The following is a 13,916-nucleotide window of genomic DNA, read 5'->3' on the forward strand; positions in this document are numbered from 1 at the left end:
TCTCACAGGCAGGTAATGGGTGGGAATATCTAGTTAACTGCAGCAAGGAGAGCCACTCTACTGCGCAAGACCGGACAAACTGGTAGTTTAATGGCGCTGACCATAACTCGGTTTTGTGAGCGTGTTGCCTCTGAGCGCTTACAATAAAAATGGGAAGCCATCTTTAACAATCTTTAATGCTTGGTCTAGGCTACTTAATAATAGGTATATGATACAAACTAACATGTCATAACAAGTCTACTTTACAAATTATGAGTATTAAGTCATCCTAAAAATTTTGTTTATTATATTGAGTAACTTCTTCAACACCGGGTCATCAGGTCACCAGATCCAGCAATGCAGTCACACTGCTCATCTGGCCGTATCAGCAATGTAATAGCGATATGAAAATTAGTTTCAAAGTGACAGAAAATTGTTTTTGATTGCAAATTGAAATGTTGTCCAGCAAGTAAGTCCTCAATTGATGTCTTGTAAAGCAATGGGAATCAAATCCCTGTGGTATAGGACTAAACTGAAGGCTACTAAACAAAGGGAGCATGAGTGGTTGTCCCCCTTCATAATATGTCCCCCTTCATAATACTGTGAAGTGATTTGCCAAATGAAAAACTAATTGACAACAGGTTCAGGTGTCATATTGGTAAAAAAAAAAAAGGGTTTTCGGAGGATAATCGAGCCACAGACTCATACAGATGCCTCAAATTCTAGATAGATTGAACACATTTTGTTCTTGCCAGAAAAGTAAAATACTTGATGCATGGATATGTTGCGATTATCATCAAATTTGGAGACACACATATTATATTCCTAAAGTTAATACATTATTATTAAGGATCTGGATATAAGGAAAGAAATTACATTCAACAAATTTAGGCACTGAGTAGTCACCAAGCCCCAAAAATACAGAAAATGCACTATATGCGATCCTCTTGTTTCAAACATAGGCATAATAAATACCACTAAGCTACCAGTCTGCAGTGGCAAACTGTGAACTATTGGATGTGTCTAACAAAAAAATAAAATAGGCTAATAATAACCTGAATTTGCCCACCCAGATGATACCCTGGTTGAATTTCGGGGTCTTGGCTCATGGACTAATTGTGGTATGGGGGTGACAGCCTGTATACACTGTTTGTATGCTCTGTTATTTGATACTATAGATACTATATGTTCCAAATTTCCTTCAGGATAGAAAAGTCTGGTCTCTTACAACTGGTAGTTCCAACCTCAAAATGTGATTGGCTGACATCCATAGTAAAATGAATGTATCGTAAGTAAAACCTCTTCACACTTCTATTAGGTGTAGGGGGTTAAATATTGGCCAAACAACCAAAACGAATTCCCCCATGGTTTAAAGGAAGATGGGAAACTGAACAGTGTATTAGCATGAACCAAATAATTCCAATACAAATAGAATTAAGCTTATTTGACTATGGGTTAAATCAGAGCAAGAATGGTCAAAGTACGGTTAAAAGAAATACGCATTTAATGACATTGCAAATGAATGAAATCAATTACAAGGCAAACATGTTACAATATGAAAGCTTTAAATCTTACCTACTCTACCATGATCATTGTAAATCAGAGAGAAAGCAAGAGGTGAGCAAGGAGTAGGACAGTAGGACAAGGGAGAACTGAGGAGAAAGTCTCAGGAGATGAAGAATCCACAGAACAATGCATTACAATTCCCTTTATACACAAGACCAACCAATCAGACCAAATCTTGAATGGGGTGTGAGGGCCATCAAGTTGAGACCGTCCAGAAACTCCAGACTTTAGCATATGAGAGGTGGGGGCAGGTTTGACACCCAGCCTTACATAGGTTATCCCTCTGAAAGGTTGGCAGTTTTGCAGGTTGGCAGGCAAAAGGTTTGAGAAGCACTTTTTGTCATATTTGCTAAATAAACTAGTAGTTTTGTAGGAGTGTTGTAGGATGTAATATTGTAGGATATTTTGTTTTGAATCGTGTCAAACAAAAGCTAAATTAGCTAGCTTCGCAAAACTTGCCTAACCCAGCTTTAATCATGAGTGCACTAGATCCGCCTTCCTTACCTGTGGGACGGCCCCGTAGCTTCCGTCTTTTTTGTTACACCTCCCCATGTGTTTTATGTAAGAGTGAATGTTAGTGGCCACTGTCTGAGCTTCACTCAGGTGGTTTTAAATACCAAAGGTATTCAATAAAAGTGATTGTTATTGTATGATACCATATATTTTGTTCACTTTGTGTTGCAGTATAATGGCAAAGACAAGCTTCTGATCAGTATAAGACTTGTTTATTTACTTTTATTTAACAATGCACTTTCAACCAACATAGTCAGAAGTGTCACTCATGAACCTAAAGGTCTTCTATAATTGTACGTGCCTCAAACAAAACAAAAGTAAGCTGTATTGTTTCAGTGGAACCTTAACTTATTTTCAACCAGTACTATTTGCATTGAGCTCTGTCACAAGGGCTTATTCTTGGGGAAATAGAAATCCATGCCCCTGTTCCGATGTTGTTTAGGAGCTTGAGATGGCCCTCTTTTGCCTCTGGACGAAGGTCCTGCTTCAGTCTAAAAAATACAATATTAAGAAATCAAACAAAAAACAGCCTGAAACCAAAATAAAACCTACATGAAGATAAAAATTTGATTAGGCTGAAAATCAATTAATATTAATTAATTAATTATATTAACTTAATTAACTGGTACCATTACACAGTATAAACGGCATGCTTATCACTTTCTCTTTCTAGAAAAACTTTTAACACCTAGCATTTAATCTCTAAAAAAAGTTTAACACCTACCATTTTTTTGCTGATATGCCTGCACCACTCTGGTGCAATGACAATGGGGTGTGGGTAAGTCTCGTTGAGGGACACATGTGCAGATAACAGGGTGTCACTGCTGAGGACCCAGAGTGTGTGGACGTCTCCATTCTTGATACCTTGAAGCTCTGGAACCCACAGTCTTACATAATCTCCCTAAGGATACAGACACATTATTGGGTGTGCTTTGCCTTCGGCAAGGGCACAACCTTTGTTCTCTCACATATATATTATTGGGTGTGCTTTGCCTTCGGCAAAGGCAGAACCTTTGTTCTCTCACATATATATTATTATTATTTCTTTTTGCCCCCCTAAAACTCAGTCAATATTTGGCCTACATAGACAACGTAGGTGTCAAAAGTTTCGTCTTGGTAGCGATTGAGTTGCATGTATTGGAATTTACGTTCCGTTGCATGGTTTAGGCTGAAGTTAAGTTTTTGTGGCGAAAAGTGAAGATAACGGTGGCTAATTTGCTAGCCACAGTCACTGACGTTACTAACGTCACTAACGTCACGAAAACACGCGTGACTACCTTTGGCAGAACATTCGTTTCGCATCTGTTAATTTGGGGGATAGCTAGGCTAACTATAGCTTTACTGCAAGGCAGCTGCAGAAACGCCACAAGCAAAGAGGCCAGGGTGATAACTATTTACTCATTTTACTTTGTGATATGACACACAATTGTGATGTGTAATGTACAATATAAGCTGATATTATTAAGGAAGTACATCTACTTTCGGAAACAGTAGTCTACTATTTCACTGAAGTATTAGCATCATGACGTTAGCCTGTGTTGCCCGGGCAACACATACTACAGTGGTCTATGATGTATCTGTTTTCAATCGTTAAAATAAACATTCCTCACATATAAATTTTCGTTGTAGGATTTATTATGACATTAGATTACAAGTAAACGATTTGTGGGAGAAATTATCATTACCTGTGGTTTCAATCCAGTGTATCACTGCAACGCTGTAGCCTACGCGAGACACTACAAAAACATCTACACAGCTGTAGGAAGTCAAACGGCGACAGAACATGTTCGGCACTCCCCTTACTTAAATCAAAAGTCTATCTAACTACTAACCTGAACTTCATTGCCACAGCCTAAACTTTGTCAATCTGTTCATGAAAATAATTAATTTCAGCCTAAACCGTACAACGGAACGTTAAATCCAATTCAACCAACACAATCGCTACCGAGACGAACACAGCAGTAGTCTAGTACTGTACCGTAGTAGTACAATTTACCGGGGCAGCTTCTCCACACAGGGCTATATCGCATTTTGCGTTGTTACTGACATTGATCGCTACCAGTGAGCTTTTTATGAATGAGCGATTTTCCACTAAATAAATGTCAAGCTTCCATTCCATTTCATTCTACACTTCACTCGTATTTTCAGTTGTAAATGAGCAGCAAAAAAAATTGCTTTTAAATCTATGTAATCTTTATAAATAATAAGTATGCATTTTTATATAAAATACAGAAATATCAGTTGTAAAAATGTCATTAAAAAACGGACCCCTGTGCAACCGACGCAAGCAAGCATACCCTACAATTTCCCCAGAAATTGTACCCTCTCTAGTTTTAGCTATTATTTGATGAAAGTATAATTATAAGAAATATATAATAATTTAGTGCTGTACTGTCAATTTAGGACTGTCTATTTAGGATGGAAAAAGGCCAGAATTAAACATAAATTTGTAATATGTTGGTCTGGAGCTATGATGACATTTACAGTTTTTTTTTCCACTTTAGCTGTGTATCAGATGATTGGGAGGAAGGACTGTTTTCCTCAAGAAGGCCTGCTCTACATTTCCCTTTTATCCTATACCCAGTCCGAGCTGATAAGAAACACCCCCTTGTCATCCCACCACCATACTCTGGAATAGGAATGGTGTTCTTCTTGTCAGTTATACCTTACTGATACTTGCAGTATGACATGCTTAATTTATGTGTCGTATAATATGTGTATTGTATTGGTAGATACATTGCAGAGTAATGTCTGGACACCACCAAACGTACATAAGGGTCATAATCAAGCCCTTGTTTAATCATGTTGAATTTCCTGTTCTCTCGTGGATCATTTCCTATCCCAGCACTGTACAGCCAGTTGCCATAGTTGCTACACACGTCATGGTCCACCTGAAAAACACAATTCAAAAAGTATGTCAGAGAACCTCATCTTGACCACTACATTAAGTCTCTCCACTGTGGTGGTTGTACAATACACCATACACAGACAAATAATATTTACTACATCTGGATAAAATACACCCCAAGATTCCTTTGAATTGAGGTATTTGACCCTAGTCTGACACTTACCAAGAGGTATTCAAACCACTCAGCCCCCATCCTCCAGTCCAGACCCAGGTCTTTAGTGAGGAAGCTGGCTACATTCTGACGTCCTCTATTGGACATAAACCCCGTCATGGCAAGCTCCCTCATGTTGGCATCCACAAAAGGCACACCCGTGCAGCCCTCTGTGGTGTCAAAGAACACAATTTCTCATTCATACAGAAACACTATAGTGGTAACACTACTTTACCATCTATCCACAATAAATGTAAAATGTTTTAACATACTTGGTCATAAAAACATTATTTTCAGTTATTTGTCTTGAGTCTAAATTTTGACATCATAATGAGCAAATATTTGCGTGAAAGCTACAACCTTTCCATGCATTGAACAACTTCATATCCTTCTTCCAAGGGACAGACTTCTCTTGAAGGCCTGGACATATAAATTATGAAGTTATAAATTACACATTCATATTCATTTGAAGAAAAGAAAGAAAGATTTCTTGCCTTTAACATCAAACAGTCTGCATCCATATTTGGCTCCAACAAACTTGAAATAGTCTCTCCAGAGCAGTTCAAAGATCACCCTGTGTTAAAAAACTGGTAATTTAGATAACATTCCATATAACCATGTGAAAGGTGGCTTGAATGATTTAATTCATTATTGAAAAACACCATTCATTCATCATTCACAATTCAGAAACACCATTATGGAACCATGTCTGTCATTGATGTCTGTACTGTGCATGCTGTGTTATTTATTATTTAATGTATGGTGATGTATGTTTTAACCATCCTGTGAATTTCCACATTTATGGACAATAAGTTTAATTGAGAAGTGTTGAAATATACTTAATACAATTTAATTAAATTTGTTTGTCTTAAAAAGTTATAATATTATCAAAAGGAGGGTTGATTTTTAGAATGGGCAGCAAGTTTCCAACGATTATCTCGAGAACCAGGCAAAGTTTATATTTTGCAGGTGTCGTTTTTATAATCCAACGGAATGCAGTTCCGCGATTGACGTTGTTTGGATAAGCATTTCGACATTTCCTAAAAATAATTCCCTGACAGTTTATCTTGCTTTGCTCTAAACTCTAGGCCATGTTGAGTTCACTGAGTTTTCGCAAGCCAAAACAATATGGATATAGCGAGCCAAAAACAGGCATAGGAATAATATTATTTGTCAGTGCGATACAGAAAATCCAAGACTATAATACAGATGAAATACTGGCTAGCTAACTAAGAAAAACACAATATTTAAAGTGGATGGGTTATTTCAGTAGTTATAGCTGGAAGGTTATAAGCCACAATTAGTTTGCCGTGCTGACTGCCAGCATAACATTGAATCAGCTGCTTTAAAAGGGTTTATTTATGGTTGAAATGCTGGCTAGCTAACAGAATGACAATATAAAGTGGAATATAAAGCCTCCTTGGTCAGTTTCTTAAGGCATGGATATAGCAATCCACAAACAAGCATACTACAAGAACAATGTTTGTACGAATTTAGTCTCCTTGGTAGGGCTGGGCGCTATATTTTTTAATCGATTTATCGAAGTAATGACTTCCCTCAATAAAAATATCGTAACATTAATTAATTTTCAATAATAGCGATAATGTCGATAGAGAATAATTAGGAACAACAGTCCATTTAATTTCTGTGATGCAGCAGGAAGTTGCAGAGAAATGGTAGCCTACGCTCACTAAAATATACTGAGCACCTCAAGTGGAGTAGCTAATGTTAATCGCGGAAAATTAGTCTTATTGCCGAAAACCGTGACAGCGATAGCCATGGCGAGGAAGCAACTCTCAATGAAGAAATTATTGATAAAAAGGGTTCGTCTTCTGCAGTTATTGGATGTGCTACCGTACAACGGAACATTGAATCCAATTCAACCAACGCAATCGCTACCAAGACGAACACAGCAGTAGTCTACTGTACTGAAGTAGTACAATTTACCGGGGCAGCTTCTCCACACAGGGCTATATCGCACGTTGCATTGTTACTGACGCTAATGATCGCTACCAGTGAGCTTTTTATGAAAGCGATTTTCCACTAAATAAATGTCAAGCTTATTTAAGTTTTTGGGGGCATATTTTCAGTTAGCAGATGGTACTGTTTGAATCGCGATTCCATCTTCTACTGTCGGTAACGTCGTAGAATAATCTTCAAAGGGGGTTCTTTATTAATGAATGAATACAATATGAGTAGGCTAAATGCCTGAAAATATCACGAGAAGGGAAAAACTTAAAAGGACGTTTAAGTCATAGAGATTAGGTCAATTTTTACACCGGTCTGCCAACTTGATTTGTTTTGATTCAACTATGAGGCTGCCTCTTGCAGGGGAAATGAGAAGACATCTATTTAATTCTACACTTCACTCGTATTTTGAGTTGTAAATGAGCATAAAAAAAAAAAATGCTTTTAAATCTATGTAATCTTTATAAATAATAAGTATGCATTTTTATATAAAATATACAGAAATATCAGTTGTAAAAATGTCATTAAAAACGGACCCCCCTGTGCAACCGACGCAAGCAAGCACACCCTACAATTTCCCCAGAAATTGTACCCTCTCTAGTTTGGAAGTGGTTTGGCTTTTTGAAATCCGACAAAGAGTAGAGCAATGTTCGGTGCCATGTTGTAAACAAACAGGTGGCTACCAAGTCTGGTAATACAACAAACCTTTTTTACCACCTGAAGCAAAATCACTCGTTGGAACATGCATAAAGTGTGAGTTTGCACCAAGGTGATAAAAGCAAGGTTTTAAAAAGCTTAAGTTACTTGACCCCAGGTACGTGCTCCCTGGCCGCAAACATTTCTCTCACACCACACTGCCTAAACTTTATGCCGAGTGTAGGGAAAAAGTTGAGGAAGAGACTTATTTTGCTACTACTACAGATCTGTGGTCTATCGACTTAATTATCGTTATCGAATGGAAATATCTATATCTATATATTTTTTACCCATATCGCCCAGCCCTACTCCTCGGTCAGTTGTCGTGTCTTATTTATGAGAATGTGATACAGAAAATACAAAATACAAGACTAATTTACAGCATTGCATAGCAGAAAGGATAAAATACAGATGTTAATTTAAACACAGCAAATACCCCTTAGGCTACATAATCATTTGCATGAATGTACCAGAGCATTGGTAATTTGTTTAAAATAATGAGAAATTGCTTTTATGATGTGCATAAAATAGATGATGTGGAGGTTGAACAACTACTTTAGAGATGACAGAGAATTTCAATTGTGATCTGAGAAATATAGGTACCAAAGCCCCTGAGAAGAACTGTAATCACCAGCTCCATCACAGCCACTGCACTATCTATAATTAAAGAAATTATTTTTTACCTCAGACGAGCCCATGGGTCTCCCAAAGTACACCCACCAGTGTTCTGAAATCCTCAAATTCTACTATGCTAGTTTGGAATTTGGGTGAACTCACCAGTAAGTACTCTGATTGTTGGTCCGCTCAATCTCATATTTTTTTATTTGTTCGTAAATGTATCTGGAGGAAATGCAGCCAAGAGCCAGCCTGTAGAAAGAAGCAACACTGTTAGAAACCTATCTGTTCATAGGTAATTCACACAGTTACCAAATTGACTCTTGTCAAATGGTTACTCTGCCTTGTTTTGCAAATGAGTTCTAAATTCACATTTCAATAAATGAAGGTTAAGTATGAATGGAATGCTTAGGTTAATTAATGCTGTCTGTGTCCTATGGCTTTTCTGATAGTATAGGCCCATTTAGGCAGGTAAGGTGTAAGGCAGAGTTTCTGAGTACATGTACAGCTTGTGTCTCTGTAAGGTCAAGAGGTCATACAGCGAGGCCCCTGAGCAGAATATAGCATGGAGTCCAGACAGTGGGGAGACAGTGAGGAAAATCATGTACAAATAGGGCTTATGTGATTAACGACCACTTCACCTGCTGAACGTTCTAGTGTATCAGTGTACTGACCACTGAAGACCCGTTAAGGAAGCGATTCTGTGCATTCTATGTATGTCCAGATACTGTATTTAAGCACTCTTGTAAGAGAGAGTCTTCACTCATACTAGCCACTCTGTTGTGGATTGGTGGCATGATCCGACGTCGAGATAATAAAACCGAGTCAACCCTCTTTATAATTGCCGTGACTCCTTCCGGCCTGCCTTCTCCAGAATTTACATCTTATCATAAGGTATATAAGGGCTATTGGTAATCCAATATTTTCCAATAACTTTTCATGTGTTTTGTAATGTATATCTCTCTAATAATTACAGGAATATCTGTGTGCAGTAGGCTACTGTGATTGAACTAATGCGATGAATAAAGGCATTCGCAATGAAATGAAAGCGTAGTAAATAAAATACGTTATTTAGAAGTGAATTTGCTTTTACAACCGATAATAATCCGCTTTCAATGGGGCTGGCAATGAACAGAAAGACAATATAAAGTGGATATAATTTTTGTATAGATCAGTGGATTTTGTTACATAAATTAATGTGTTTACTGATGTAAAAACTTCCAGTACATTGCAAATGTACAAGAGCTGTATGGTGAATTATGCATACAATTATGACAACTGGCTCAACCATTGTGCATGTAATGACTTCTGTTATAAATTAAATGTTTAGATATGTGTGGTGGTAAGACAATTTAACAGAGAACCATATAGTACATTTTATCAACATAACATAAGCAATTTATAACGTAGGAAACAGCAGACAAATGAAGGCTACATAATCATTTGCATGAAGGTAGGCTACCACTGCATTGGCAATTTGACAAAAATAGATGTGGAGGTTGGACTTCAGAGATGACAGAGAATTTCAATTGTGATCTGAGAAATATAGGTACCAAAACCAATGAGATCATCAACAGCTGCATCACGGGTACTGCACTATCTATAATTCCAGAAATCTGTGTGTGTCACTGACATCATCACGGGCACTGTGCCCTATCTATAATTCTAGGAATCTGGGCAGGGGCGGAGCTAGACTCTCAGTACAGTGGGGGCGGAGCTTCATCACGGGGCCCTCTGCTACCAAGTCATTTTAAAATTAAAACCGAAAAAAAAAAAAACGGTTAAATATCTGATGAATGCACATGTTATAACTTGTCACTTGTTGAGCCAAGTAAGCCTGTATGTCAAATAAAACACGAAGAAAAGCCACATTTTGACAAATTTGTATTTACGAACACAGAAAACAGTTTGCCAGTCAAGGAAAAATGTTTCAACACCACAGACAATGACAGATGATTGACAGCGATGGTGCTGAACAGGCCAAGTGCGCTCAATCAGATCTTACTATTCTCTTAAGTGCCATATCTATGGCGCTGCCACTGTCTAACTGTACTCCCTGGATAAATATTGTCTAATTTCTGGAAAAAAAACGAAAAAGCTATTTGAGAAAGAAGCAGACAGAAGGGTTGCATTATGCATTTGAAGGTTAAACTGTCAAAATGTAAGTAAGTGATGCAAGATCAGTGGTGTTTGAGGGGCCCCTTATTGGCACGGGGCCCTGGGGCGGCCGCACCCAAGCACCCACGCTATCTCCGCTACTGAATCTGGGTGTGTGTGCCACCAATTTTATCACGGGCACTATGCACTATCTATAGTTCAGGGAATCTGTATTTGTGTTTTTCACTGACATCTTAATCACCGACTGCATCACGGGCACAGTGCACTAGTAATCTTAATGCACATATATTCGCCTACCATTCAGGGTGAAATGTTTTATTTATTCATTTTTTGTGTAACTTATCATGTTTCTTATGATGTGGTATTCAGTTGTGCTTTGTAATATGTTGGCACTTCACATTCTGCAGGAGAGTGTTCAATTGTCTCATTTCAGAGAGGTCAGTAAATCATTTTTAAAGTTCTCCTATATTGGCCCAAATGAGTAAAGTGATATTTTGCTTCACGCTGGAAGATTAGTGTCAAACGTGTTTGTATCCCCCCCTTCTTCCCATCTGTGAAGTGAATAGTTTTGCCTCCTGGTATGAAATGCGCTGTATAAATAAAGATGGATTGATTAGTTGGTTACACTCACCAAGGACTAAACTTAGTGGAATAGTCCACACCAATCAATCCATTTCGAGTCTCCTTGTAGGTGGCTACAGCATCCTAAAACAAGAGATCAACATTTATTACCAAAAACTATGCAGACCACCGTGAAGCCAACTACATTTCTCCAAGGAGTATTATGGAATAATCTGGAACTGCTTCTTTGCAGAGAGCATATTACCGTATCCCAGAAATAATGCTTTAGTCGGGCTAAGGCCTTTGTCTCCCCCCCCATACAGGGAAAGGCAGAACGGGGGTCAGCTACAGGCTCTGAAAACAATAGAAATAGGAAATGTGCAAGCTTCATATACACAGATAAAAATATTTTATTAAACTTTCCTTGAGACATAAATAATACCAAATGATCACTGTTTCATTGTGTGGGGGAGTGTATTTAAAATGATCTGTATAAACAAGTAACATCCTGATACACAATGTGTTAAGCTCTCACCTGTTTGCTCCAGATCCTCAGGACTAGGGATAGGTCCTTCCTCTAGGCCAGATGGGACAGGGTGCAGCTGGTCTGGGGTTGAAAGCACTGGTCTCACCCTGACCTGGGTCTCTACTGCCTTCCTGAACTGTGTGTACACATCGGGCAGCCTAAAAGAAAGAGAAGGAAAGATAGCATACAGAATCAAAATTGTAGGGCTGAATTGGAAGAGACCTAGGGCCTCATTTATAAAGCGTGCGTAAGCACAAAAACCATGCATACGCAGATATTTTACATACAAGCAGGGTTCTAAATGAACACCCGCCAACCCGCCAAATGCGGGTTAAAATTCATTTTGGCGGGTGTTAATAAAAATTCACTAGCCAGTTTGGCCGGTGATACATGAGGCATTAGATGAATGATACATAAGGCTCTGTTCTCGACATGGTTCTCGGTCATTTATCCCCCTGGCAGTACTTCCTAAGTTTCCCATGAACACTGTGCCGTAATGCTACGTGATTACGTTTTATACGCCCATTGGCTGCGCACAAGGAAGAAGTAAAACGAAGCATAGCGGATCATAGGAGGTAATAAGAGCTAGCTAGAGTAGTAAAGAGTTAACTTAATGCGGCGGTGGTTAGGACAAACTTCTGGGGGCGAGAAGAGGAACGTGGCAGGGGATGAGGATATTGATAGCACTAGAGAAACGAAGAAAATAAAATGTAATGCCAAATGGCTGACGGGTCAGGAATGGCTTGTGTTTGACAATGAAAATGTTGTCATGTTTTGTAAGGATTGCCGCATGTAGTCTACGCATAAGAAAAGTTATGTTGCTTACTGACACAGTCTATTGTAATGTAAATACACTGTTCTTAATAAAGAGTATATTAGGTCAGTTTAATTAATGCCTGCTTAGGACAAAACGTTACTGTAAATGCATGGGCAGGAGTCAATCTCATGACGCAAATGGACGTTTTAGCCATTTACAATAAATCGTGTCCTTACTTGTTGTTGATTTCACATACCCTTGCATCATACTTCTGTGCTTCATTTTACTTCATTTTCTGTGTTTTTCATGCCAACAATGTTAATAAAATGATCAAATGCATTCAGTGAAACTCATAATTGTTCTTATTTTCACCGGAAAGAATTTGGCTAGTGGAAATTCTGATTGGCTGGTAATGGCTGGTGATCAAAAAAGTTAATTTAGAACCCTGCATACAAGTAATTATTTATGAAAACAGAACATGGTGAGACCAGGCACCACTCTAGACCATGCCTATGCACATTCTGATGATGTTTGTGAATGAATGGAACCATCTGGCCAGATAAAAAAAAAAACGAATATATTTCTTCAGAGCACACATGCACCTTGTATTACTGCATACATTTTTCTTCAAATTCTGACCACACAATTTAATTAATTTGAAGTTCTCTAAACACTATTATAGCACATCCACCATTAATTAAACTTAGATGTATGTTAGTACTGTGAAAGAACAAGGTATAATACGCATTGCTTTAGTGTATTTGCACTACACGTATCAATACCTGTTGTGAAGTAGGTACCGTATTTCTTAAAATAAACGCTGCACCAAAAATGAACGTTGTGTAATAAACGCTGCACTTGAATAAACGCAGCACCAAAAAAATCTGAAAACGTTTATTTAATTGATTAAATTCAACCCCAGTATTTATTACACATGTAGGCTTATATAACTTTCTGCACAGCTTTCTGTTTGAAAGTTAACGTGTATTAACGTTTCGGCATGCTGCTTCAGATTTCTACACAATGTAGAACACTTGTATTTGAGACAGTTGTACTACCAACGCACACCTAATTGATAGCCAATGAGAAAGGGAGTTGCCGCACTCATAGACAAACAAAGAATAGACAAGGAGGTCAGCGGTAGTAAATGAAACCTGCGTTTTTAGCTGCATGATTCATTTGTCACAATTCCAGCAACGAAGCAGGGTTTTTCCTGCATAGAGAAAATGTAGGCGGGCGCCCAAGGCGGTTTCCCGAGTGCCTATGACAAATCCCGAGCCCTAAAGGCCGATTTATACTTCTGCGTTTTTACGGAGACGGAGACAGGGAACGCCCTCTCCGTCAAGGAACACCCTCTCCGTGCCCTCTCCGAGCCCCTCGCAGAGCTCTACGTGCACCTCCTGATTTTCCTGACTATCCGTCCGTCCGTCATTTTACGGATACCCCTTGGCTGTGATTGGTCCGTATTAAGAACCGCTTGCGTCAGGGGCGGGGGCGGGGTTGCAGTGACCAACAAGAGAACAAAATCCTTTGACCGCCATTGTTGTAAGTTTTTACA

At 38.5% G+C, this 13,916-nt stretch overlaps 1 protein-coding gene across 2 annotated transcripts in view; it reads right to left on the reverse strand.

The window, feature by feature from the left end:
- Positions 1 to 1,460: 1,460 nt before the first annotated feature.
- cry-dash (cryptochrome DASH) overlaps positions 1,461 to 13,916 on the reverse strand; it is a 55,522-nt gene continuing 43,066 nt past the window's right edge. The window contains exons 5-14 of one of the 2 annotated variants that reach the window (XM_062479039.1): positions 11,611 to 11,759; positions 11,341 to 11,429; positions 11,146 to 11,219; positions 8,559 to 8,648; positions 5,612 to 5,691; positions 5,478 to 5,537; positions 5,130 to 5,287; positions 4,830 to 4,949; positions 2,783 to 2,959; positions 1,461 to 2,549 (exon numbers count right to left, since the gene is read on the reverse strand). In XM_062479039.1, coding sequence (XP_062335023.1) covers positions 2,442 to 2,549; positions 2,783 to 2,959; positions 4,830 to 4,949; positions 5,130 to 5,287; positions 5,478 to 5,537; positions 5,612 to 5,691; positions 8,559 to 8,648; positions 11,146 to 11,219; positions 11,341 to 11,429; positions 11,611 to 11,759 — 1,105 coding nt within the window. In that variant the 3' untranslated portion in view covers positions 1,461 to 2,441. The remainder of the gene's footprint in view (positions 2,550 to 2,782; positions 2,960 to 4,829; positions 4,950 to 5,129; positions 5,288 to 5,477; positions 5,538 to 5,611; positions 5,692 to 8,558; positions 8,649 to 11,145; positions 11,220 to 11,340; positions 11,430 to 11,610; positions 11,760 to 13,916) is intronic. The other variant, XM_062479040.1, reaches the window with a different exon arrangement.

This window comes from Osmerus eperlanus, chromosome 15 (assembly GCF_963692335.1).
Source record: "Osmerus eperlanus chromosome 15, fOsmEpe2.1, whole genome shotgun sequence".
In the NCBI taxonomy this organism is placed as follows: Eukaryota; Metazoa; Chordata; class Actinopteri; order Osmeriformes; family Osmeridae; genus Osmerus; species Osmerus eperlanus.